This window comes from Ylistrum balloti, unplaced genomic scaffold (genome assembly GCF_031769215.1).
Source record: "Ylistrum balloti isolate Yb309-2 unplaced genomic scaffold, AGI_CSIRO_Ybal_v1 Utg370110, whole genome shotgun sequence".
Classification (NCBI taxonomy): domain Eukaryota; kingdom Metazoa; phylum Mollusca; class Bivalvia; order Pectinida; family Pectinidae; genus Ylistrum; species Ylistrum balloti.
Genome location: NW_026782132.1, coordinates 430,728 through 457,886, shown reverse-complemented (window position 1 = coordinate 457,886; position 27,159 = coordinate 430,728). Strand labels below are relative to the sequence as shown.

The 27,159-nt window shown below is 35.1% G+C and overlaps 1 protein-coding gene across 1 annotated transcript; it reads left to right on the top strand.

Annotated features, from left to right (window-relative positions):
• Positions 1 to 1,357: 1,357 nt before the first annotated feature.
• On the top strand, positions 1,358 to 27,159 carry LOC132550209 (mitochondria-eating protein-like). Its single transcript, XM_060214245.1, has 12 exons — positions 1,358 to 1,444; positions 10,056 to 10,161; positions 13,077 to 13,311; positions 13,705 to 13,800; positions 13,870 to 13,965; positions 17,475 to 17,717; positions 19,211 to 19,342; positions 20,998 to 21,211; positions 21,586 to 21,744; positions 23,061 to 23,236; positions 23,485 to 23,611; positions 24,572 to 27,159. Exons 1-12 carry the CDS (start codon positions 1,358 to 1,360, stop codon positions 24,719 to 24,721), a joined length of 1,821 nt encoding a protein of 606 aa, XP_060070228.1. The 3' UTR covers positions 24,722 to 27,159.

Below are 27,159 nucleotides of genomic sequence, written 5' to 3'. Positions count from 1 at the left end.
AAAAAATCCAAGATGGCTGCTTATCAGCCATTTTGTTTTTTCTGGCAGTTCCAAAATTAAATGGGCACAACTGGAGACCAAGGGGACCTACTTATGAAATTTAAGAAAGATCCATCCAGCACTTCTGAAGAAATGACGATAACAATCTTGCAAAGTCAAAATCCAAGATGGCCACCTGTTGGCCATTTCGTTTTTCCAACCAGTCCCAAAATTAGACGGGCACAACCAGAGACCAAAGGGAACCTACATATGAAATTTAAGAGAGATCCATTCAACACTTAGCAAATAGCAAATAGCAATAACAATCTTCATTGAAAAAGTCCAAAATGGCCATCTTTGGGCCATTTTGTTTATTTGATCATTCATTGGGTACAACTAGGGACAATGGGGATTCTACATATGCAATTTTAGAAAGACACATTCAGTACTTCTCAAGAAATAGCAATAATAAAAATTGTTTACAGACGGACGGACCGAACAGACCACGGACAGAAGATGACCCAGTGATAGGACCTTAATCCACTGGTGAGTTGGGTATGGCCCATAGTTGGTAACTGGATCTAAATGAAAATCCAAACCATTTAACAATCAAGATGGCTGCCATACCATCCTAAAAATCTTTTTTCTATTCCTCATGAATGTGAAGTTGTATCGAGACGGAATAAATCTTGGATCTGCACCGCAATCAAGATGGCTTTGTTGCTGCCATCTTAACAAAATATGTTATTTTTTTCTACAGGAATAAAACTTGAAATTGGACATCCAATATAATGAGTTGCGTATAATCCACAAACTGTCCTAGCTCTCATTTGGACCTGTGTCACATCAAGGTGTCATACACCACTGTTCCAATTCACATTTATTTGACAGACTGAAGAGATTCAAACTATGATTTTTGGCAAATTTAATCCTTTCCTCGATGATCGGAGTGAAAAATTTGTATAAATATACAAAATAATAAATGTATGTTCAGAATATTTCATAGTTGTTTATGATTAGATATTTGAACATATCTTATGACGAAAAAAAAAACAAAGAAAAACGTATTTGTGTCTGCTAAGTGTTGAAGTCATATACATCGTAAAATATTTGGTATTTCCCAGCGCTTAAGCAAGGTGAATATTTTAAAATAGATAGAACCAACATAATTTCATTTACGTATACAGTTTATCAAATCGTGTCTTGACGTCATAGTGTGGTTACCTGTTTACCGTTAGCTAGCTTAATAGTAGAGTTCCGTTATCACATCTTTGTACACCTGTGAAGTGATCACGTGACTTTATCAGAGGAAATACATATACTATCATTACGCATGCGTCATCACATCGCCGTGAGAGCCGGAGAGAAAGCGTCGAAAATGGCGGAGTCTTTGAGACGTTTGGTGAATATTGGCACATTTACTGTGCTTCAAGAGAAGTTAGAGAGATGGTTGCAAAATTATTATGTAAGTACGGTACAAATATAGCATCCCTTAGTTTTCGAATATATTTTTGCACTTGTTACCATTTGATTTTTTGCATAAACACGTATGATATCCACAACTATCAAGATCCGGTGCGGTTGCTAGGCCGACAGAGTGATTATGTGAAGTATGCATGATTATACGAGGAAATGCAAACCTCGACAGTGCATACCGCACTTTTACTTTTATTGATTTAAATTATACAAAAGTGATATAATGCGTGTTATATGCCTGTATATGTCCATTGCATTGCTTTAATTTTGTTGCCGCCTTTACAAAAACTGGTCCAGACTCGGTTGAATGAAAAACTTTAGCACATACTTTGCTTAATTTAGAAAAGAACATGTCAACTTTGAAAACACTTATTAGTAGCAGGTCAAATGTTTGCCAAGATAAAGCATTTAAGCAATCTTCAGAATGTTTGCGTTTACTTTTCAAGGATTATTGAATGTTGTTTTTCATTAAATAATCTAGGTAAATATTGAAATAAGTGTGATATTGAAGATGCATGTCAGCACTGGGATTTCTGTCATAATTAACCTGAAAAGGGGAAAAAAATTCAAACATAAAACATGTTTTTCAAGATATATTCTGCAACCATATCGCCATCTTATATCAGAAATAATTTCTTAATGTGTATATGTCATTCTGATAAAACAAAAAGTGATAGACCTGTGCTATTGATAATTGGAATTTGTTTATTCAAAGTTGCAGTTATTTTGAAATATTTAAAACAGGAATTCTTTCTCTCATGAATGTTTAATTTTGATCTGGAGATCTGCAGATCAGCAGTTTTAGAATTCTATTGACCCCATAAGTAGGTATATGTATAGTACATTATTTAGTGGTAATGATTCCTATACATGTGGGGCAGATATATGCTTTGGTTCATTACGTTCTACACTTGGTGGATATGAGCCAAGAGTTTTAAGACAGATTAACAAAGTGCTGTAAAATACAAGTTTTTAGAACTATGTAATATGTTTAAATATACATATGAATATGACGTACTGTGATCAAAGACTAAAGAGGAACATATGTTTAACATGCAGTTTATATCATTTTTTTTTATGCAAAATAGTAACTTTGAAGCTTAGTATATTCAAATTTTTCATGAATACCAAAGGCAATTGAAATTTGAGTTATTGGGGAAAATAAGTGAATCAAATTTCTGAATTGCAATTTCAACTGTGGATAATGTACTTTGAATGAATTGTTAGTATGAGGTTACAATAGAACAGACTAATGTATATACTTGGAGTTAGTGGAGGACAGTTGTAATTTTACTGACATTTGTGTCAGAATTTGATTTACATTTCTTCCCAACAAATCCTACTGTAGTGTTGTTCAAGTGTTATGTCAAGAATAAGAACTTCATACTTAAGCTCTCAGTACTTGTATCAGAAGCTTCAGAAAATATTTATCATTGATGTGTATTTTTTTTTTTTTTTTTTTTTTGTGAAGGTGGGGGGAATTTGATCTGCAGATTATATGGTACTGGTTACAAGAATCAAGGATTTCTTGGCAACACCAGACTAGAACTTCCAACAATTTTCAGAACATGAAATATTTTTAGTATTGGAGTTTTTATTGATTTTCGTTTCATTGTACACTGCTCACTGAAAAACTTTAAAATATGCTATCTGAGCACAAAATAATTTTTTAACAAACCCTTGTGTGGAAAAAAAGTAAAAACTGATAAACAAAATGAATTATATATTGAAATAGTCATTTCTAAGCTTTGGCCCAGAGGGAAATGTTGATATTCAATATTGGAGAACACAGACTCTGCTACAAATTACAACCGGAAAACAGTGTATTGATTTGCCCTGTATTTTGTATAAAACATGATCAATATGCTCATTTAGTATTTATGGGTGTAATAATGAATCAGTAATCCATTTGTTGACTGTTATTGTAACAGTTTTTATGGTGATGATATTGTATAGCCATGTGAAAAGGCTCAGGTTTACTAGGGTAAAACATGCAGGTGTACATGTATCAGTCTCGGGAAATATTGACTGGGGCAGACTGATTATTGTTTAATTAACAGAAAACCAGAATTGTGAGCAAATATTTTCATTTAATTTTATAAGCTGTTAGTTTATAAAGAAAACAAAATCAGAGAAATGTTGATTAATTTCATGAATTTATATATCTGGCCATGAATTGATTTATCTGGGGATGTTTTAGATAATTTAAAAATATTTGTCTATGTGATCAAGAGTATATCAAACTATCCAGTCTGGCAGACCTATGAAATTGAGGGTCAATAACTTCGGTCACTTGTCACTAGGTACAATCACCCAAATCCCACATTGATCCTACTCTAAATAGCCCAATTGTTTGGTTTAGTGTATTGTGATGACTGGCTACTACCGGAGACCAGGGGTGGGCCAGGGTGGACATTTATTACCCTTCCTGTACAGTAGTTCAGTATGTGTCGAAACACTCCCATCAATCTGGAGTGTGTAAATACATTGGCTACTTTAAAGGTTGTATTTGGTCTTTTCAATCTGTGAAACTTGAACTGTCAACAAACAAAGAATGTCCCAGATAAAAGCTTGTAGATATATGATAGATCAGGTGTACCACATATGTATGTTATATACCTTTACCGCCAATACACTGGAATTCTGCATGTCTCAGCAAGTTTCATTGATACACCTGAATTAAGGCAGCTCACATGCTGTTGTAGACAGGTTGTGACAAGATCTTAATCATCTATGTATATAGTATACTAGTAATTTGGAAATTGAGAAAATGGCGGGTACTAGTGTGGCAGTTCTTTTTAAGATGCAGAACTCATCTACTGGGAAATCTACACCATTTAATATAATTACTGATCAGAAATATGCCATCTATGCTGAGGAAATATGCTTAGAGACATTAAACTTTAAACTTAATAGGGCAATTCTAGAATCAGCTGAATTCCAGATACCAGGGTATACGTCATATTGTAACTTTTCTATAATGATGGTTTGTCACACACCATGCATTCCTGTAGCCAGATCTTTAAAAGTTTATGAGTACATTGTAAATTAATATAGGTACAATACTATGGTTACTAGGCCCCCTGCAAACTTCATTTGGTATGTTCTTTGTATTGGAACCATGACTGATATGAACAAGGATAAATGTGACCACGGAAGTGACTGTTCATACAATGACTTTCTTATTACGCTAAACACGTTTTTAACATAATTAGATTATTGTGTGAAAATCTCCTTATTTCATCAGTAAACCAATTAGGCTCCATGTTTAAATAACAACCTGTTGCAACATGAATTATCAGTTATTACCTGTATTGGAGAACTGACAATGAATATCACTACGGAATGTATAAGAGAATTTCACATTCAATCAATAGAATGTCCTGACATTATATTCCTCTAATCAAAGAGACTAAGAATTTGGATGGTAATTGAAACTATAGCTTTTTGAAAGAAAATGTGTTAAGCTTTTGTGGGACATTTTCTAAATAATTTCACTATTTTATCGAGCGGATGATTAAGTCTCAATACATGAATCCCAAATTTTGTTGAATCGTAGTTTTGTCCTCATTTGGTATGATGAATTACAAATCGTGAGTCTGCTTGACTTTGTTGGGTGTGGGTATACATACTAGAACATTTTATTTATATCTAAAGATGCGATACCAGTATATACTCTAAAAAAAGTAGTATTTGTCAGTGGATAAATATTGACCTCCTAATCTTGATCTTGCATTTCAATTCAATTTGAACCTCTTACAAGAAAAGCTATACCCAGGTACCAATACTGCAATAAAAAAAATGTCCAACCCCTTTCTTTGCCCTGGAATTCTTTTACAAAGAAAACCTTTTTAATCTGATGATAGATGGTATGTAAATGTTGAAAAGTTTCGCCTGTGTATCTGCTCCTTATCTGTCCCTGTGTGTATTTATTTAGAGATTATAGGTAAATCTGTAACTCTGTAGATATATATACTTATCACTCAGGTTAGGTAAATGTGCTTATTGTACCTGTGTATTGATCTGGTTCCGTAGTGTAAATTCCAAACACGTAAATTGATTAAATACTGAGTAGTCCTTATCCTCATTGAATCCTTGCCTGTGTAATCAGATTTTCTGCTGACATAGTTTACCATTCAACCCTTAACATTAATATTCAGGCAAATCAAATACATCAAAACACTCATATCGATAATGTTGATGTGATGTTTTTGTTGGGTATTGTAAAGAATTCAAATATCCTAAATACTGTTAAGGTATTCCAAATGTCACTGGCTCAGTTAATTTGACTTTATATAAATGTAGATAACAGTGCATAACTGTTTATAGAACATTTATAATATATGGTTTCATCATTTCTATTGACTTCTTTCCTCTGATGTTATCCAGCCTGGAAATCATTTAAGAGATTTACAGATCAAAGTGTGACGTTAAGAGAATATTGTATTGGTGACTCATTCACACATATTACAGTAATTTGAAATCACCAGGAAATGGTGTCAGAATGGGTCATTTATATAATAGTTATATATGGTAATTGTGTATGTCAATTATCATGTGATATTTGGTCTAAATAATTTAATGAATTAAATTTATTCTAATTAAATTTATTGGTCACTAATGAATACCAATTTATCAAGATCATCTTAAAGGAGTCTAAAAAACGTGTCCGAATCTTATCCATCTATACAGTTGAAAAATAATAACTGACTTATTTGCAGAAACACAGAGCCAGACTTCTTGGTTGATAGTCTTTTCATTTCCTTTGTCTCTGTCAGGTTATTAATAAAATGATCAGCAATTCAAGGTACTGATAGATATAATTATGTGATCATTGAAGGTAATTATCAAGTTTGTTCATCAGAGCTTTATTATGGTAATGCCACATGTATACTTTGTAAAATGCTTCTTGTTTAGTTGGCACATGAAATAGACAAACTACTACAAGTCTGTAATAATTGAATAATTGGAGTGTTTTGGAATCATTTATATAAGAAATAGTTTTGTCATTACAGTGTAATTTGAACTATTTCCACTTCTTTTAATGTGATACACAAGTACACAGTATAATGGCACAAAATCAATACAAATGAATGATTGTATTTAGGAATCATTTCATACCAGATGATAAAGTAACCACTGTTTTTACATGTCATTTCACACGCAATGTGTGGTATGTTTAGGTAAACCTGATAACTAGGTCAATCAGGTGTTGAAATCTTCTGGTATAAAAGCAGCCAGCACTGATCTGTCATACATTATTAATGAGAGGTGGAAGCTTCACCAGATATCAATGATTCAAGGGTATTGAATGTAAAAACTTTCCCCTGATATCTGCCCCCATATGACCTTTTTGTTTTGAACTACGGTTTCAATTTCTATGGACACATACATAAATGGTTGGACCCAATCAGATGGTAGATATCACTGTCTACTTTAAATACTCCAATATAAATATCCAATGTACATTAGATATTGGAAGTATAACCTCCAGCAAGCTGTTATTTCAAAGTTAAGTAAACTATTAATAGATAAAGAAACTCAAAGGCAATTGCCAGCATTACTGATCATATGATTTTTTTTTCTATAAAGCTAATGATATCTTCCATAAACATTGTGCAATTGTCAGTTACTTGACTTAACAAACAAGTATTGCTCTAGATCAATTTCACCCTTGGTTTGGGTTGAAACTCAGTGAAAGGGTCAGTAGAAAGGAAATGCTTTTCTTCTCCCGAAATAGCTCCTGTGGGATCATAATGGATTCTCAGAATTGGTTCAAGTGTCACATATTTAGATAAGGTGTATAGTTTCTTCCACTTAATGGTCAAGGCTATATTGTAATACAAATGTTTTTCACTATTTTTGAAGGCATTTTAACAATTCTAAGTACATAAGCTTTACCATTGGATGAAGTGTCCACTACATGATATATATTTACATGGAGATGTCAAGTGAGTTCTTGATTGGCAGCTCATGTAACAAGGTCAAAGTTACTGTTTATGTGAATACTTGATAATGCATAGGTCATCATCCTAGGTTTCCTTATCAGCACATTCAAGACCTTACATGAAAATACCTTATTGTTCCATTTCAATATTCCAGAGTTACACTAACAGATCTGCTAAACCAGGTTTGATCATTATAGAAGCTACATTGGAAATGACAATACAATATATGTTTGTCATTAAATTAAGAAGGAGAAAAATTGCAGAAGCAAAAAAAAGTTTACTGCAAGTTATCCATGTAAATGGGAGTGATTGTATAAGATTTAACCTGCCATGTGTTTTTAGAAAAGGTGGTGAAATGTCGTAAATACTGTGGTTTTATGTTTCCATTGTGATGTTTAAGAGGTTACAAGTAGGGGCTAGGTGCTCTTCAACATGAGGACATGTTTAAATGTCAAATGATATTCAACAGGGTTCTGTAGGTAGGATTTAACAGAATTTTTATCGCCTAATGTCTGGCTGGGCCATTTAAAAGCTTTCACTTGTCTGCCTCGTATAGAATTGTATATTATAAGAAAACAGTGATTATATGAGAGACATTGTAAACCAAAAATATAATGAAGTATTGTACTAGTCCTGTATCGTCTACTTGTGTACTTACTTACCTGTGATTATAGGTAAAAGCCCCTGAAATTCCAGTAATTTCTGTCTAGACTTGCTTTCTATGTTTTGTACAATAAGGATAAATTTAACTCTTGAAAATCAGATTAATCTCTCTTTGGAAGTTACGGAAGTTTATTTATGTAAGAAACAGCAAGCTTTTTTTCGGGATGCACGTAATTTTGATTTTTTCTTTACTACAAAACTCAAATTTACTTATTATTTTTGGCCAACCATCATCAAATGGTGGGCAATTCAAATCATCCTATGTTATTGGTCCGTCTTCCATCTGTAAACAATTTTTGTTCTTGCTATTTCTTAAGAAGTAATGGATGGATCTTTCTCAAATTTGATATGTAGGTTTCCCTTGGTCCTTAGTTGTGCCTGTTTCATTTTTGGACTGCTAAGAAAAACAGGCAGACAGACGGCCATCTTGGATTTTGCTTTGTGTAGATTGTTATCGCTATTTCTGAGAAAGTTCTGAATGAATATTTCTCAAATTTCATATGTAGGTTCCCATAGATGAGCATTTTGGATTTTGCAGTTAAAGTTTATTATCGTAATTCTACAAAGGAATGTTCAAATTTCTTATCAATAAGAGCAAAAACAGATAACAGAAAAGAAGGAAAAGATCCACCTTTCAAAGAACAAATAAAGACCAAACAATGTTGGGTGCCAAGACCCCTCTGGGATCTCTTATAAAGACCAAACAATGTTGGGTGCCAAGACCCCTCTGGGATCTCTTATAAAGACCAAACAATGTTGGGTGCCAAGATCCCTCTGGGATCTCTTATAAAGACCAAACAATGTTGGGTGCCAAGATCCCTCTGGGATCTCTTATAAAGACCAAACAATGTTGGACACCAAGACCCCTCTGGGATGTCTTATAAAGACCAAACAATGTTGGGTGCCAAGATCCCTCTGGGATCTCTTATAAAGACCAAACAATGTTGGACACCAAGACCCCTCTGGGATCTCTTATAAAGACCAAACAATGTTGGGTGCCAAGACCCCTCTGGGATCTCTTATAAAGACCAAACAATGTTGGACACCAAGACCCCTCTGGGATCTCTTATAAAGACCAAACAATGTTGGGTGCCAAGACCCCTCTGGGATCTCTTATAAAGACCAAACAATGTTGGACACCAAGACCCCTCTCTCTTATAAAGACCAAACAATGTTGGGTGCCAAGACCCCTCTGGGATCTCTTATAAAGACCAAACAATGTTGGACACCAAGACCCCTCTGGGATCTCTTATAAAGACCAAACAATGTTGGGTGCCAAGACCCCTCTGGGATCTCTTATAAAGACCAAACAATGTTGGACACCAAGACCCCTCTGGACCAAACAATGTTGGGTGCCATCTCTCTATAAAGACCAAACAATGTTGGACACCAAGTGCCAAGACCCCTCTGGGATCTCTTATAAAGACCAAACAATGTTGGACACCAAGACCCCTCTGGGATCTCTTATAAAGACCAAACAATGTTGGGTGCCAAGACCCCTCTGGGATCTCTTATAAAGACCAAACAATGTTGGGTGCCAAGACCCCTCTGGGATCTCTTATAAAGACCAAACAATGTTGGGTGCCAAGACCCCTCTGGGATCTCTTATTATGTATAGTAGTTTATTGATTAAAAAGCAGAGAGAAAAAAAATGACCGTTACTACCTCCGTAGCCAATACCTGAACTAAGACCCTTGGCCCTAGCATCTCAAACAGTCCAACTAAGTGTAAATTTTTGCTAACTTCAAGCAGTGCTATCTTGAAAGGACGGTTCTTTTATGTAAAAATTGATTTCGGTAAACATAATTTTTGCAGGTGCATGGAGAGAAAAAGGTGTTTTATCTTGTGCAACCATATTTTCAATAAATCACTTTGATCACATATCAAACTGTTTATTTAGGATTAAGAAGTTCAATAGCTTACATTGATTTATGTCAATCAGCCTATATGTAAGATTTAATAATCTCGTTTTTGGATTTGTATTCACAGATCAACACATGTGACCAGAATGTGGCACGCTGTTGTGAAATCATCGAACTCAACGCCAAAGTGCAGGGGCAGCTCTTCAAACTTCTAAGTGTTACAGCAGAAGCTGGTAATGTTTTTATTTCTCTTTGACATGGCTTCCTATTTCTGATGTCAGATTGGGGCTGGTGTGTCATTAGTAGTGTTATCAATCTGTTGTCTTCATTTCTCACTGATATAAAGCTAGAATTGGCAGTCATGTCAGAACTAAATTAAGTAATATATGTGAACATTATCTAAACATAACATCACAATGCAAATAATAGAGTGATGTCAGGTGTTCTAGCCATAATAGAATGATGTCAGGTGCTCTAGCCATAATAGAGTGATGTCAGGTGTTCTAGCCATAATAGAGTGATGTCAGGTGTTCTAGCCATAATAGAGTGATGTCAGGTGTTCTAGCCATAATAGAGTGATGTCAGGTGGTCTAGCCATAATAGAGTGATGTCAGGTGGTCTAGCCATAATAGAATGATGTCAGGTGCTCTAGCCATGATAGAGTGATGTCAGGTGTTCTAGCCATAATAGAGTGATGTCAGGTGTTCTAGCCATAATTGAATGCTGCCATGTGTCATTGCCTTAATTTAATGACATCATATGTCATAGTCAAAATGGATGTACATCAGACAGTTTTGAAAACAATATACATGAGTATAAAAGTGAATTTTTGGATATTTGGGTGATTGGGTGATTGGGATACTATACTTCCTTGGTGTACCTTATATCTACACGCGATCCAATGTAAGCTGCTTTATACTCTGCAGTATCTTGTTAATATTAATCATTATTTCGTCTCATTTTACATTTAGAAAAGACTGTTTCCCCTCACTAGCAAGCCTTTTTCCTCATATAGGTGAAAATCTGGTGACTTTTTCATTCATTAGTAATGAAAATGTTAGTGTTTTTGACCTGTAAAATGAGATTCTAGTAATGATCAATTGCCTGGGATATCTTGATTCAAGTTTATCCTTTTTGGATCCAAAACCAAAGTCATATTGTGCCAAAGAGGAATATGCATGACTGATGAAGAAAGGTTTATCTTTCTACAGAAATTTAGTGAAAAGGATGTTTTAGATATAACATGCTTAAATGAAAACAAAATTCCAGTACTTATTCTCACTAAAAAGCTTGATGCTTTTCCTAAGACAGGACCATAGAATTTCCAAAATTCACGGTTGTTGTCCCCACTAATGGAATTTCCAATAATCACCGTTGATATACCCCTTGAGAGGAAACCATAGAATTTCCAACAGTCATAGTTTAATGTACCTACTGAGAGAGAACTACAGAATTTCCAATAGTCATGATTGATGTATCCACTGAGAGAGAATTATGGAATTTCCAATAGTCATGGTTGATTTACCCACTTAAAAAGAACTACAAATTCTCCAACAGTCATGGTTGATGTTCTCACTTAGAGAGAACCATGGAATTTCTAACAGTCATGATTGATTTACCCACTGAAAAGGAACTATGAACTTTCCAATAGTCACAGTTGATGTATCCACTGAGAGAGAATTATGGAAATTCTAATAGTCATGGTTGATGTACCTACTGGAATAGAACCATGGAACTTCCAATAGTTATGGTTGATGAACCCACTGAAAAAGAACCATGTTCCCACTAAAAGAGAACTATGGAATTTCCAGTAGTCATGGTTGATTTACCCACTGAGAAAGAACTATGGAATTAGAAATAGCCATAGTTCATGTGCCCACCGAGAGAGAACCATAGTATTTCCAGTAGTCATGGTTGAGGTTGAAGTACATGCTTAATAGAGTTAAAAAAGATGTCTGTGTCGTTTATAAGGTTGTAGTGATAATTTGTTGAATAGTCTTTTAAATAAGATTTTGAGACAAAAGTTGTGTTGATAAACAAGGAAGTATGAGCCTTAGATTTTTGTTTACTACCTACTGCTGTTTGAAACACAAAATAATTGAAATATCTCCCATACAAATGTAGAATACAGCTTGTAATGTGTTGTACCAGCTCACAGAGACAATGACAACAATGACTATACATTGTTACAGAACAATCCATTCTCAAACGGAATCTACTGGTGGTGATAACTAATTCATGCTTAAGGTCACCAAACTCACCGTTTTGGAACCTAGTAAATAAAATAAGGCAATTGAATTTACATTTTGATGTTAACTGTGTACATTATGTGTATAGGGTGTGAACATTTCCAAATCATTGAGTTATTGTTTGAGTTCTAGATCAGTCCAAACAAGACTGAGTGAAGCTGGTCTGACTGACCATACTATCATTAAGTTAGTGGATTATTTGTAGTGGTATTATATAGATTCAGATATGAACATATTAGAAAATTTTTATTTAATTAAATAGCATGAATCAATTTTACATTGATGATAAAATATAATTAAATTTTTAAAAATGTAATAAATAGTCTATTTACATCGCTACTCACTAGATGAACACTTATTGTCTGAATGTTTATTTTTAATTTTTAACAATGCAACTTTATACCAGTTTAATGGTAAATATCTTAGTATAGAAGTTACATTTGCCCCATCATGTTGACATGTTTGACCGTCTCAAACCAGACTGAGTCACGTCACCACACAGTAATAATGGCAGAGACATCAACATTTCATGTCAAGCTAAAGTAATGTTTTTTTTGGCCCTTTGAATGTTATTGCAGCTTGTATGTGAATATTTTAGCTTAATGTATGCTTGAAATGCAATTCTTATTGTGATAAGGGATTTAATTGAAAAACAAAGAAATCTCTACGCTATTTGTGTACTATGTTTTGTATTATTATTTCTTGTCCCTTAGTGAGCATATGTTAATTCTCTAGGAAAGCCATAATTTTTGTACTGTAGTAGCCCTCGGTTAGTTATATTTGAGATTAAAAAAGAGATAGTTATCTTACACCATGAGTATAATACGGTATGAAAATGAATATTTGTTTTAATCTTCCTGACATAAATGATTACAACCAATTGTTTATCTCTGTTATAGGTGGTTTGTATGGAGGGTCCGCCATCATTAAGTCCCGCCTCCTTCCCTTCCTTGGCAGTAACTTCTTTACTTCTGGAGGAGCTGTGACGGCTGATGCCAGTTTGTCTGTTCTTGCTGAAGCTGCTGGCAAAAACCGTGAACTAGATGAACTCCAGGATATGTATGAGAAGTCTCTGCAGGATTTAGAGGGCGACCTAGATGACAAGAAGGCAGAGCTACAGGATGTCAGAGATGAGTAAGTGCTATTTCCAGACAAGTAGAGCTTCTGTACCTCTATAATTATCTTGATAGAAGGAGAAAGAGAGGGACACAGGGAGGAAAAGATGTAAGGTTTATATACACCTGGTGATGTTAAAAAAGAATGATGACCTAAAAGTCAGTTTCTAAGGGAAAGGGTTTCTTTGAGAGCAAGATGGACAAGTAAAGATTATTGTGGGTTATTGACATTTGTTTCTGAAAATGTATGTAAAACTCGCAGTGTATTTATCAGCTTATAGGGTACACATCTGATGACAGCTAGAGCTAATGTTGACAGAATGAAGGAAACATCATGTGGGAATAAGCATGGACTCTTTACTAGCTGGTTTTATAGGAATCTCTTCTGCACCTAATTATGCTGATTTTTCAGGCTTTTGGACGCAAAGAATGAACTTAATCGCAGCATGCGTTCTTCACAAAGTGACAAGATGTTCCTGGAGACTGAAGTACAGGAGTTGAGGAGAAAGTAAGCACCTAATTATATTTATTACTGTCCTGTTTGATTAAAAATCTTGTTTTCTCCTCCTTTCCACAGGTTACTTGAAGCTAAAGAGGAGCTCAACCGAACTCTGCGTACATCAACAAGTGATAAAATGTTAACCGAGGTCGAAACTAGAGAGCTTAGGCGGAAGTAAGATAAAAATATATAAATTGTTGTCATGACAACCATACTTGTGGTGACAACAGTTTCTGGCTTCTTCATAGCTCCTAGGTGTTTCTAACCCATTCATGCATACCTTATTCTTCAATTAACCAGGAAAATGCTGTGTTGAATTTACATCATCAAAGTTGATGCTTGACATATCCAAGAGATTGCGTTTGCCTTATTAGGACATTTTAGTGGTATATTTACTTAGGTTATCTTATTTGTATTATGTAATTTTGAAATAGATTTATAGCATATATTATTTCTTGTATAGCATGTTTTGTTAGACGTTCTCATAGTCTTGATGATAATAACACATCAGTATTTTGGTAATTTATCCACAAAAATATGTTCCATTTATATCACTGATCGTTGAGTAATTAGCAGTTATTTATGGATTTGTAGCCTCCACATGAAAATCTGTAAATTTGGATTTTGTTTTCTTAATTCAACACAAGGGTCTATTGAGCTTTTGACATGCAATACCCAGTCAAGACCAAAAGTGCACCCTGTCTCGCACCTCTAGTCTGGCACTCTGTATATGCTCACTGCACCAAATCATGGGTATTGTGCTGATCAAAATACTCTCCTTTTGACTGTTGGCCCCTACTCAGTTCTGACTATCAGTCCCTTCTCAGTCCTGTACAAGATTCCTTACCTGTACCTCCAAGGGTTTATTTTAACCTTACCCTGCATGTAGTGGTGATCCCAGTCTTTCAGGATGTTTATAGTGATGGTGGCAGGTGTAGACATACATTTGTCCAGAGCCTAGTACTGGTTTGGTATTCCATAATAATTTAATTCTTATAGTAGAGTAGATACCTGTGTACAGAAGAAAGTATCATTTTTGTACTTGTTTATACAGAAACATTCTTACAGGTGAATAGTCCTGACAATAAAAACCAGGTTCAATAATTATGTGTACCTCTTTACATATACTGGTGTAGTTCAGTTAATCTACTACACTGGTGACAGAGTGAATTGTTATCAGTAATCAGATTCCAGATTGAAGAGCTCCCAATATAAATCCTCATCTCTAGTTGTTCTTCATCTGATTGAAGATGTCTTTGTTTTAGACCAAAATACCCACAATGCATCAAAAAATTATTTAATTTGACAAGATTAGAAAGGCCTTTCATTTTTTCTGTGACCAATGTAATTTGACCTGGCCTCTGTTTGTGTGACTGATGTTATTTGACCTGGCCTATGTTTCTGTTACTGTTGTACTTTGATCTTGCCTGTGTTTCTGTTACTGATGTAATTTGACCTGGCTTCTGTTTGTGTGACTGATGTAATTTGACCTGGCTTCTGTTTGTGTGACTGATGTAATTTGACCTGGCTTCTGTTTGTGTGACTGATGTAATTTGACCAGGCCTGTGTTTCTGTGACTGATGTAATTTGACCTGGCCTGTGTTTCTGTTACTGATGTAATTTGACCTGGCCTCTGTTTGTGTGACTGATGTTATTTGACCTGGCCTATGTTTCTGTGACTGATGTAATTTGATCTGGCCTGTGTTTCTGTTACTGATGTAATTTGACCTGGCCTATGTTTCTGTGGCTGATGTAATTTGACCTGGCTTCTGTTTGTGTGACTGATGTAATTTGACCTGGCCTGTGTTTCTGTGACTGATGTAATTTGACCTGGCCTCTGTTTGTGTGACTGATGTAATTTGACCTAGCCTATGTTTGTGTGACTGATGTAATTTGACCTGGCCTATGTTTCTGTGACTGATGTAATTTGACCTGGCCTATGTTTCTGTGACTGATGTAATTTGATCTGGCCTGTGTTTCTGTGACTGATCTATGTGGTGGGTAGTCTGAATTGGAGGGACTTTAACCATCTGCTTCTTCAATGTTGTTTAAACAGGATTGCATTGCTGCACGATCATCAGTAGCTTTAATGCATGTGGCTTTGTACGTGCTAAAATTGATTTTAGATTGAGTTGTTTGTGTAATTGACATATTTTTGTTATTGTTTTATCAGGGATAAATTAGACACCAGTAAAAATACATTATTTCTTTTTATTTGTCAGAAAATATTGATATTTAGCTCTTGAATGTATGAATAATATTCCTGCCAAATACAGTATTTGTTAATTTTCAGCATTATAATTATTTAATTATTGCTCCGTCATTACATCCTATTTGTTACTTGATATAACATTCAGTAATAGAAGATGTGATTATTGAGATGGAGGATTGTGTTTGTAATAAGGTGACTTTGATTTTATGCTTGTATAGATGTTTGTGTCTATGATCAACCTCACATGTCCAGCACGTACTACATTGCACATCCTACATATCATTATACACTATAACCTGTCACCATCTGGCACCTGTGATGAGCATATAACTCTCACTTTAGAGTAAAAATAGATGGATATTTACAACATTTTCAAAGAAATCCAGAAAATGCAGTATAAATTTTTATTTTACTTTTGAAATTTTTTTAACTGAATTCCTTTTGAATTGCTCTCTATTAAATGTGTAATCAATCAGACATTTTTGTGACAAGGTCATGTCAGAGCTGTTTTTAACAAGTTTCAGCATGCAAGATAACCCTCTGTTTTACAGACTGAGTTATGGTACAGGTGTCCAGTGTTAGCTTTGACATGATCCAGTCACCAAGATGTTAGGGTACTGGAGTCTCATCACATTGGCCACAATGCTTTGTCTTATAGAGCAGGCACTACTGATAGATAATTAGTACACACTAAGCTGGCAGGAACATGGTAGTGTGTACTCAAGCATGGTAATCCATGATAATCACCAGTTTACTACAGTAGGCTTTTGTCACAATGCCAATACTACACCATTGTTAACAATATCTTATGCCATATAAATATTTTATTGAATAGCTTCGGTAGTTCAGCGTGCTCTTAAAACTACTACCGACGGAAAAAATATGCAAACCTAATCAGATTTCATGGTGGCTAGGGCACACGTATGAAACAATTATTCTGGCAAACCTGTTTGTCATACTTGGCTAAAAGTCATTATTGTAACCTATTGTTGGTCTGTTTTTATACAGGTACACCTATTATACTCAGAACAGATGATACGTGTAGTATTATTGATGTTAATTGTACCAATCGTGTAGTGATTACCTACTATTAATACACAACCCGAATATATATAGAGAGCAACATCATTAATAAAAACATCACAAAGACGAATATGCATATCTAGATCTCAATTCAATTTCAATGCATAACATTATCAAAATATCTATTAATGCACAGGTTGATTTAAAAAAAGGGAAAAAAATCAAGATCTAATATAAGTATTCTTGATAAGGTGAGTGTGATGCATGTTTCATGGTTTCAATGGATATGAACTATTTTTAGGAGTGAAATTGATTATATCAGAATTATTGTAGATAGGTTTGCTGCCAATGCATTTGTAGAAAATCTGATTGGTTGAAGACGAGTCTCTTCGTTAGATATCATGGCTACCATACAAACCATCATTGTGTGTTTTCATGTTTGTTTTAGACTTGCACTAGCTGAGGATGAAGTGCGCACATTAAGATCCAAAGCAGGATTGCTAACTGATTACGAAACCCAAGTGCGCCGCTTGCGTGACGATATCGCATTGCTTACATCTAGGAGAGATTCTTTGTACCGCTCTTCTTCCTCCATGTCATTGCCCCTAAAGGATGACACTTACTTGTCATCACATTCACAATTAAAAGATGACCTGCCTAAAAAGACCGATTCTTATAAAGATAAGTCTGGGTAAGACTGGTAGTAGCACCAGCTGTATTTTACATGAACAAGAGCTTTTGTAGCAAGCTTCTGTGTGATCTAGATTGCACTTACATGTGGTTAAAGTTCTTGCATTTTATAGAAAACAAACCTTTTGGTATTTGAATACAATTTATTTCGACTTAAATTCATGTAGTTATTCATTGATCTGGTAGGTTGTGACAGCAAAAAAATTCAAGGACTTTAACCACTTCTGTTAAAACTGCTAGTCCATTGTGTGTAACTGTGTCTGTCTTATCCTACTCAAGAAGCAACACACTCATCCTAGCTTCCATACTCATCATCTACATCATACTTATCCCGCATTCATCATACTTACACCCATCATATAGCTAACCCAAGTCCGCCCATCATATTTATTTTACAGTGTCGTTTGTCCACGGATTTGCCTGGGAGAAGGGAGCTTTCTGTGCCTAACTTGTTCTCTGTGTTATTGTACACCTATACCCATTCTTGTTGAACTATAGGCAAATGTTAGCATGGATTAAAAAAAAATTGTGTGTTATGACCAGCTTGATCATGTCTGTTTTGTTTTCTTTTTTAAATTCTAATGCATTAAAAAGTGTGTTTTGCATCTTTGTAGATGTTACTTTTTATAAACGGAGATTTTGTCTTTTTTGAGGTGCTGGTTTTTGTAATATTGTGTGTATTTATTTCATTGGTGAACTCTTTGGATGTTGAAGCTTTGAAAGAAGTTCTTTTGCTGTTAAAATGGTTTTTTTTGAAAAAGAACCTGATAATTAGTACCTTTGATTCTATACTTTTATTATTTATTATTATAATTTTATGATTAAGATAATATGGCATAGAACCAAGTTAGATTAAAACCAAGTTTCATGTAGTTTTCTATGTAGTACTTTAGCTTGGCAATTTCTTTCAGTAAAAAATTTTAGCCAAATAAAAAAAAAAAAAAACTAAATAAAGATAACTGAGGAACAAAATTGTAAGTCATCTCCCTTGATTTTTTTATTGTAGAGAAAAAAGTGATGATATCGTACCGAGATTAAATGGCTGGTAAAGAAAGACCTACTAAAACTTAGTGTCAGATTTAACAGACTAAAGAATTGATTTGGTTTTATGGTGGTTTCATGTTGCATTTTAATCTATATTAAACCAAACTAAAAATGTTTTATTTTGAAAAATGAAATAAATTTATGATACAATTCTATAATGATAAAGATACCTTACACTCAACAAGTGGTCATTTCCTTATTGATAAGCTTTTAAAATTTCACATTTGACATGTTCTTTGATACAAATTTTTCAGTTGGCTGTTTTGCTTTCTGGCCTTATGGATAAGCAGTGAACTAATGCATGGCATTTTAATGTGCTTTTTTATCAGTAGATTGGAAACATTTGCTTGTGGTGACACAAGAATGGGTAAGATGAACACAGAGCTGTGTATTCACTCCCATTTCTGACTTTGTGTAACCTTGGACAATGTCCATCCTTGTTTTCTTTAGGCTGGCTGACTCTCAAGATGAAATTGTCAAGTTACGAGCTAGGTCTGGTCTTGTTGATGATTATCAGCGGGAGTTAAGGAATCTTAGGGACGAGCTCTCTATTGTCAGTTCCAAAAAGAGCTATCTTGATAGGTAAGCCATATGTTTGATGGTGATGGAAAGCCTACAATGACCGTTTCAAACTGAACATACACAATCTTTCCTTTCATTAGATGCTTTTTGGTATATTTCAGAGGCACTTTTTAATCACCAGTTGATGATATCCCTTACATCACTGTAAGAACCTCTACAGCACCATATTCAGAAAATGCTTTTAACATATGTTTCCTTTATAATATTTTTTTTAAAAAACAAAAAAAGAAAAATCAAACAAAAAACCCACAAAACAAACAGGTAAAAAAGGAACTGCTAACACATGTATATTAAAGAGTAGCTTCAACTTATCCAAACAAATGGGAATTTAAATACTGACCAAACATATACCAATGCTTTGGGTGGTCATGAATGTGATCATGATCAAGTCCCTATATTATAACTATTTAAGGAATTCCACTTAACATTTCAAATTTTTTTGAAACTTAATTTATTGATAAGGTTCCATTGCTGAAAAAGTCACATTTTATGGAAATGAGATATTTTATGTATGTACACAACAAAATTGTGGATAAGTAAATCATTAGAATACCAAGAGACAGGCCAGTCAGTTTTGTTTCCCTCCAGTAGCCTCATTTTCACATTGCTTGTCAAGGTTAAGTATCTAAAAATAATTATTTCAGTGACAGATTTTCTCACTGACACTTCATCAGAATTATTGTAAACATATCTAAATCAGAAACAAAGGGGGAAGTGAGAGGTGTCGGAATGCAAGCTTGCTCAGCATGGTGGTATACTTGTGTTGGTCAGAATGAAACATTTGTTTGGATAAGAAAATGAAGTCAATAAAGCTAAATCCCATAAATGCCTGTTGTATAAAAGCACCATGTTCCCCTCTGATTAACTGTTTACATTGTCTTATTACCAACATCGTCAGCACAGATGACATGTACCTAACATGTAAAAAACTTACTCATATTCATTTCTGATTTTATGAAAAGCTCTAAACGACCCAGGTAAGACATTTTCAAAAGCTTTGAAATTCCATCTTCTAGTTAGAGACCCCAAACATCAACTATTCTAAGTTTCTTTCCTTTGTTTTTGTCTGTAGTTTGCTACATGATGTTGAGAATAACAAGAGGTTCTGTGTAGTAATGCTTTTTGTGAATCAGTGTTGTAACATTGATTAAGCCCTGGGACTTATAGATAAAGAATACTGTCCTTTGTGATTATCTAACCCCAAACTTCCCGCACGTACTAACCACCATCATAACACTTTGTGTATATATATATACAATTATGAGATAACAATATATTGACAGAGGTAAGCTTACTTCATTTTGCATTTTAATGTTATTGCATGATATCACAGTATTTGACACTTATTTTATATGTGGTATTTGTCAAAAGATTTTTCATAGTCTTATACAAAATCAGTTCAATATTCTATATTTCTTTTCTTCCTTTTTTTTCCTTTTTGTAGTATCTGGTAGTTGTGTATAAAAGTTAAATGTGAATTCCGTGCTTGAATGAATAGCTACATTCATCTCTTGAAAAATATTCCTGAAATTGAAAGCATTCAGATCACGTGAAGCTAGATACGAGCAATCCATTAATGGAATAAATTGGATAAAAACATATAACTAGGAAAAATGTGCTTCCATTAAATGGTTTTCTCAATGTTCATCCTGCAGTGACTTGATTGGATCCCTGTCACGCTACAGTTACCCACTCCGTACTGGCTCTCCATTGTCCTTCAAAGACCCTGTCCAGAAAGTGCGCCAGCACAACCTGGTCTCGCACTGGAATGACCTGTTTGCTGGAGCCCGACTTGATGCGTTAGATACACTGCGCCGGTATTCTGATGACAATGAAAATAACCAACGCATCATCTTCATTGCTGTACAGGTTTGTAGAGCCTTGTTTTGATAAACACAATTACCACATAACATACCTGATCAGTGATGTATCTGCCAGACCTAAAGAAAAAATAGTTTTTAGCCCACCATCATCAGAGGGTGAGTTATTTAAATCATTCAGCATCCTCGGTCAATCCATATATCCTGAAATAATTCTTGTTACTGCCATTTCTGGAGAAGTACTTAATGGATCATTCTCAAATTTCACATGTAGGGACCCCCTGCTTCCTAGTTGTGCATTGTTCCAATGGCAGACAGACATGCAGCCAGCTTGAATTTTGATAATGAAAGATTATCACTATTTCATGGACAAAACTTGGATCTTCCATTAAAATTTCAATCTATTTACCTTTCCTGTTGTAGGAAGCATACAGCGTGGCCAAAATCGCATTCCGTCAATTCAAGATGAAGGTACGTGCTAACCTGTCAGCCACTCACATCGGCCCAGAGACCCTGGAAGAGGCAGTCCAGGACTACATCAACAGGAATACAGACCTGTACGATCTGCCAGGAATGGTGGCGGTGAGTACATAGCACTTGTAACATCACCAAACCAAAAAAATCCACAGCAGCACACCGGTCATGATGTTAATTTTATTATAGCTAAAGAAGGCAACTTGACATTGATAACATAGACTTTTGTTAAGCTTTATCATGTGTTTTTGGTGTGTAGGGTTTGATGATGTTTTTACAGCTATACATGTACCAGTTTCTTTGTCTCAGTTAAAAGACTTTATATACTAATGTATTGACATGTTTTGCAGTGGCAGTGCTTTTGCTGTTACATTTTACATTAGTTCAAACATTTTTAATTTTCTTTACAATTTATAATAAGTTCTTCACAAATATTGATGTTCCTGATGAAAGTTATGAGTTGTTCTTCATTCTATATTAACAGTTGTTTACTTTCTCAAAGAAAGAAGTGCTGCATATTGTATAAGCTGGCTGTATTCGGCTATGCTGTAATTGGCACCACTAATTATCAATGTGTGATGACATTCGTATTCTTTGTATAGTTGACAGCAGTAAACAATGTTATACTTAGTATAGATTGACAGTGGTAGACTTTGTGTAGGTAGACAGTGGTAGACTTTGTGTAGGTAGACAGTGATAGACTTGTGTAGGTAGACAGTGGTAGACTTTGTATGGGTAGACAATGGTAGACTTTGTGTAGGTAGACAGTGGTAGACTTTGTGTAGGTAGACAGTGGTAGACTTTGTGTAGGTAGACAGTGATAGACTTTGTGTAGGTAGACAATGGTAGACTTTGTGTAGGTAGACAGTGGTAGACTTTGTGTAGGTAGACAGTGGTAGACTTTGTGTAGGTAGACAGTGGTAGACTTTGTATAGGTAGACAGTGGTAGACTTTGTGTAGGTAGACAATGGTAGACTTTGTGTAGGTAGACAGTGGTAGATTTTGTGTAGGTAGACAGTGGTAGACTTTGTGTAGGTAGACAGTGGTAGACTTTGTGTAGGTAGATAGTGGTAGACTTTATGTAGGTAGACAGTGGTAGATTTTGTGTAGGTAGACAATGGTAGACTTTATGTAGTTAGACAGTGGTAGATTTTGTGTAGGTAGATAGTGGTAGACTTTGTATAGGTAGACAATGGTAGACTTTGTATAGGTGGACAGTGGTAGAGAGTCTTATATGTTGTATGAGTTGATGGTTGTAGACAGTGTTAAACTTTGTAACTTGCTGCTGTCCTTTGATGTGACTGCTGTGTTATGTATGCTGCTGATTGCTGTGGCTTTGCTAGCTGGCTTCTTACTAATGGAATCTCCCAACAAAAGACAAATAATTTATTTTGCATCCTGTAAATCAGTTTGCCCTTTCACAGGATGTGATCAGAGGACTGAACCGTAACCCCAAGATCTTCCTGCCCCCTGACTGTACCTTCGCCATCATTCAACCATTCATCCGTGAAGTCTGCAAGCTTGCCTGGCAGATGAATGCCCTAGCTCACCCAATGGACATTTCAGTGGCTACAGATGCTGAGTTGTTTGATGACACTAAGTAAGATTTTTCATTCCACAGAAGTTTGATTGCAATTTTTTATCCTGTAGATTTGATTCTTTAACAATTGAAAGATATATCAGTTATTTCTTCATGTTACATTTTATCCAACCTGTCATTCAGGTCATTAATATACATAAGATATACTGATATAAGGGATTAACTACCAATGCTATGCACTTTTTTAATATATTTTTAACACCCAATAATACTACTGAATGTATCATGTAATGTTGTGTGTTACACAGGTACAGAAGGAGTTATGACTCTGAGTTCACTGCACCCCTTGTCAACCATCACATTTGGCCTTGTCTCATGCATGGAGTCAGGATCATCATGAAGGGTGAAGCTGTGACTCTTCGTGGGGCCTCATTGGTAAGTTATCTCCCTTTTTTACATTTTACTGGGCTGTGTTTTGTTTTCAGTCAAAGAATGTTTTGTAACATTTCAAACTTAAATCAAAATACATGTATTCATATGTGTTACTCTCAAACACTTGTCATATGTCACAAACTCCTCAACCAATTTAGTTTATGTTTATACCCAAGTGAGGTTACATCAAAGTTCTAGACACAAATGGGGCCATTATAGCTCAGTTGGTAGAGCATTAGTTGTCATAACTACAGGTGAAAATCTGAGGAGTGTGGGTCGACACTCCCTACCCATGGCAGTTTGTGTTTCTCATGATGTTGAGAAATGGACTGATCTGTGCTGACATGGATAGCATCCTTTGGAGGGACAGTCTACCATAATTGCTTTGGATAGCAAAGCGTCTTCCTTATGTTGTTCTGTGAGATAACCACCAGCTACATCCAGGAAACCCCACATCAAAATTACCCAGGCAGTTCACAGGGCAAACAAATTCTAGAAATGACCTTGGGAAGACATTTGTTAAGGTTAAAGGTTGAAAGGTCAAACTTCAGAAGTTTAGAACCCTTGATATTTATCAGGATTCAAAAACAGAGGTTTGAATTTTTCCAAAGTATTTTCTTAAATGAATGCACTCCTGTTTGTCTGGACTTGTCGTGGATGACTTGTCTCTAAGTAGTAGATGTATGTGCATGGTTTATTATGGTGATAGTTTTATGGAAAAATTTACATTTATTTTGGTTTGATCTATATATAGATATTGCGATTTTCATTTTCGACTTATTGTGATTTTCATTTTCATCCAATTATGTTGCTGAAAGTTTAGAAAGCATGTTTCCATTATTCTTCAGTTCACTCTACCTTTTTTTAGATGATACAGTTAACCATTATAGCCCAATTATATTCATTTGACACTGTTTCGTCACCTCCCCTACACATTGATGGTGTGGGTCTGCTTTATTACAGAGACAGTCCAGGAGGAGTAGAAGCCCTACTCGTTCCCGTTCCATCAGTCCGAGCCCACGCCCTCGCTCCCGATCTCGATCTCTGAGCCCCTCCCGTCGTAGTCGCTCCCCCAGCCCACGCCGAAGCACCTACAGCTCAGGTCTGTGGTAACGACAGCCATCTCTCAGCCAGTCTTGTCTGTAGCAGCAGGCTCTACATCAATATTCTACTGTATACCATCATCTATAGACTGTCTGTCTCTAAATCGCTTTGGTCGCACCTGCTGGCGATCCTTACCAGCTAACCTCGTCCATTGAACGTAACTTGGTGGTGGATGCCAACCAGAAAATATATTTTTGTCCTAGATTTTATATAACTTATGCTGTAGTGTGTTGGGCATGGTGACCTTAATGTATATATCGTATATGTGTGAGCATGTATCCTACCTTGTACAGGAAATTTGTATTGTACCCTAACCGTTAATGGGTGGTAGTACACTATTAATATTTGTAACATATTTGTATTATTGGGTTTGAGTGGAAAGGTCATTTTGTGCAAGAAAAATTGTTCATGCCTATAGTTTATAAATGGAGAAATAGTGTAAAATGTTGTTTTTATTTGCTTCCCAGTGAATAGAATACAAATGTGGTAATTGAATTTGGGGTGGTTTACTCACTCAAGATGAAGATTTATTAGTGTGAAATTTTGTATTAAATGACCTCTACACATTATGTTGAGTGTGTTTTAGTATTTAACTTTATAGAATTCAGTATTTATTGTGTGTTATTGATCTTAGTTATTAATAAAGTTCACTGGCTCTCTACCAGTAAGCTTAAATACTTCTTTTTTTTCTCTCTGGAGTTCTATGTCACACATATATGTAGTTGTGACACCTGTGCTGTCAAGTCAGATCTAACGTCCCAGTGACTCTCCTGGAGAAAGCTGAGGATCCTGGCGCTACAGTTGTGATCTTACAGTTCACACCAATTTTCATTTCATCACCTGTGTGCATTTCTGTGTGCTTAATCTCTTTAAATTGATCCTCTGTTTCTTGACCCGATATGGGCAATACTGTCCAAGCGACTGTGATAAAATTTTTATGTTATTGTTTGTTTTTGGAAGGCACAATCATTATTTTTCCTTTATTGTCATATTTCTGTATGCTGTCCAGTAGATTTTCCCTCGGTATATATGTTAGGTCTTTATCAGGATATCAGAAATATGTTGGAGAATTTGTGTGGAGGCATTCATGGAACTGCATATTTTAATGTCACGTTGAATGAAGATGTGTGTACAAGCGTCAGTTTGAAAAATTTATTTCCACATGCAAAAAGTGCTATTATATAAAGGTGTATGTCATGTTTCAACCTATGATGCTCCATCCTTAATCAAGTTATGATTTAAATGTGTTTGAACAGAAACATTGAGGCTTATAAATCAGGTTTACACATGATGTTAAGGATGCAGGAGACTCATTTTTTTCAAATGTTTTGACTCTTTTTTCAGACCCGGTATATTAAACGGTGGTAATTCACGGACGACATGTAAGTTTGTTGATCATGTTAACACCCTCAGTGATGTCAGAGAGTCAGGGCGGCCGTAACTGGTCAACACCAAGCATTCCTTCATTCAACCATCCCAACCTTTCATGTTGTGAGGCGTCATTATCAGTGCTTAGGACACAATGGTTTCAAAACATATTGTTAATGGTGAATGTTTAACTTGTATTTTTTTTTCCAAGACGATTATTTACAAATGTTGTAGTGATTTTAATTCTGTCTTTTTTACACACCTCTCTAACACTTTCCTTCCACATTTTGTCTGACGTGCCTGGAAACGTTTGTTTTAACGTTGTTTGACAGTCATCTCTCCACAAACTATAAAAATCCTTGTCAACTTTCAAATTGTCGACAGGGCAGTGAAAGTCTACATGAGGCCAAATTCATGTTGAAATTTGTGTCTATGGAAAAAAATTTTCCTGCGAATCGTTCGTTTCCATCATTGATAATCATTCAAGAAGTTTTTGTTTTAGGATTTGGGTGTTTTTCTTTCAGGCTGTGAAATCATGATTATTTGTCTATATCAACTTTACATTTCTGCTGTGATACTGGTGATGAAATTTTTAAAGCTATGATCATATATTCCATACTTGTAAATTGTAATATTGTAGATATATTTATTTTTTCAATGTTGAGTTGATTTTACATGTTGAAGTAGAAAGTGCAGAGACATCAATTGTCCGTCCAGCTCGTTAAATATTATATCTTTTAATGTCTTTTAGTCATAATTCATTGTGATATATATCATATGGTATTCTTTTGTAATATTAACAGGGATAAACCTTTTAAGGGACATTGTTATATGGTTTTTGTGTGATATTTCATAGATATTTTTAGATAAAAAAAATGGATTGATGGATAAGACTTTGTGTGGACCACCTGGAGAGAGTATACATTTGAGTATTATGCACTAGAAAAGCACTACCACAAGAAAGAGACTTTATTTTATTCAAGAGAAGTATTGTTGAAGGAGCACTGTGCACAGAATATGTATATTGCCAATTGATCTGACTGTATATTATTGTAGGTTTTATACCATAGTAAAATCTA

Bases quoted from the DNA above. Each gene is read 5' to 3' on its own strand.
- LOC132550209 (XM_060214245.1), top strand. From the start codon at position 1,358: ATGGCGGAGTCTTTGAGACGTTTGGTGAATATTGGCACATTTACTGTG. The intron at 17,718-19,210 runs GTAAGACTGGTA...TGTTTTCTTTAG, and splicing joins TCTTATAAAGATAAGTCTGG to GCTGGCTGACTCTCAAGATG. The intron at 23,237-23,484 runs GTAAGATTTTTC...TGTGTTACACAG, and splicing joins GAGTTGTTTGATGACACTAA to GTACAGAAGGAGTTATGACT.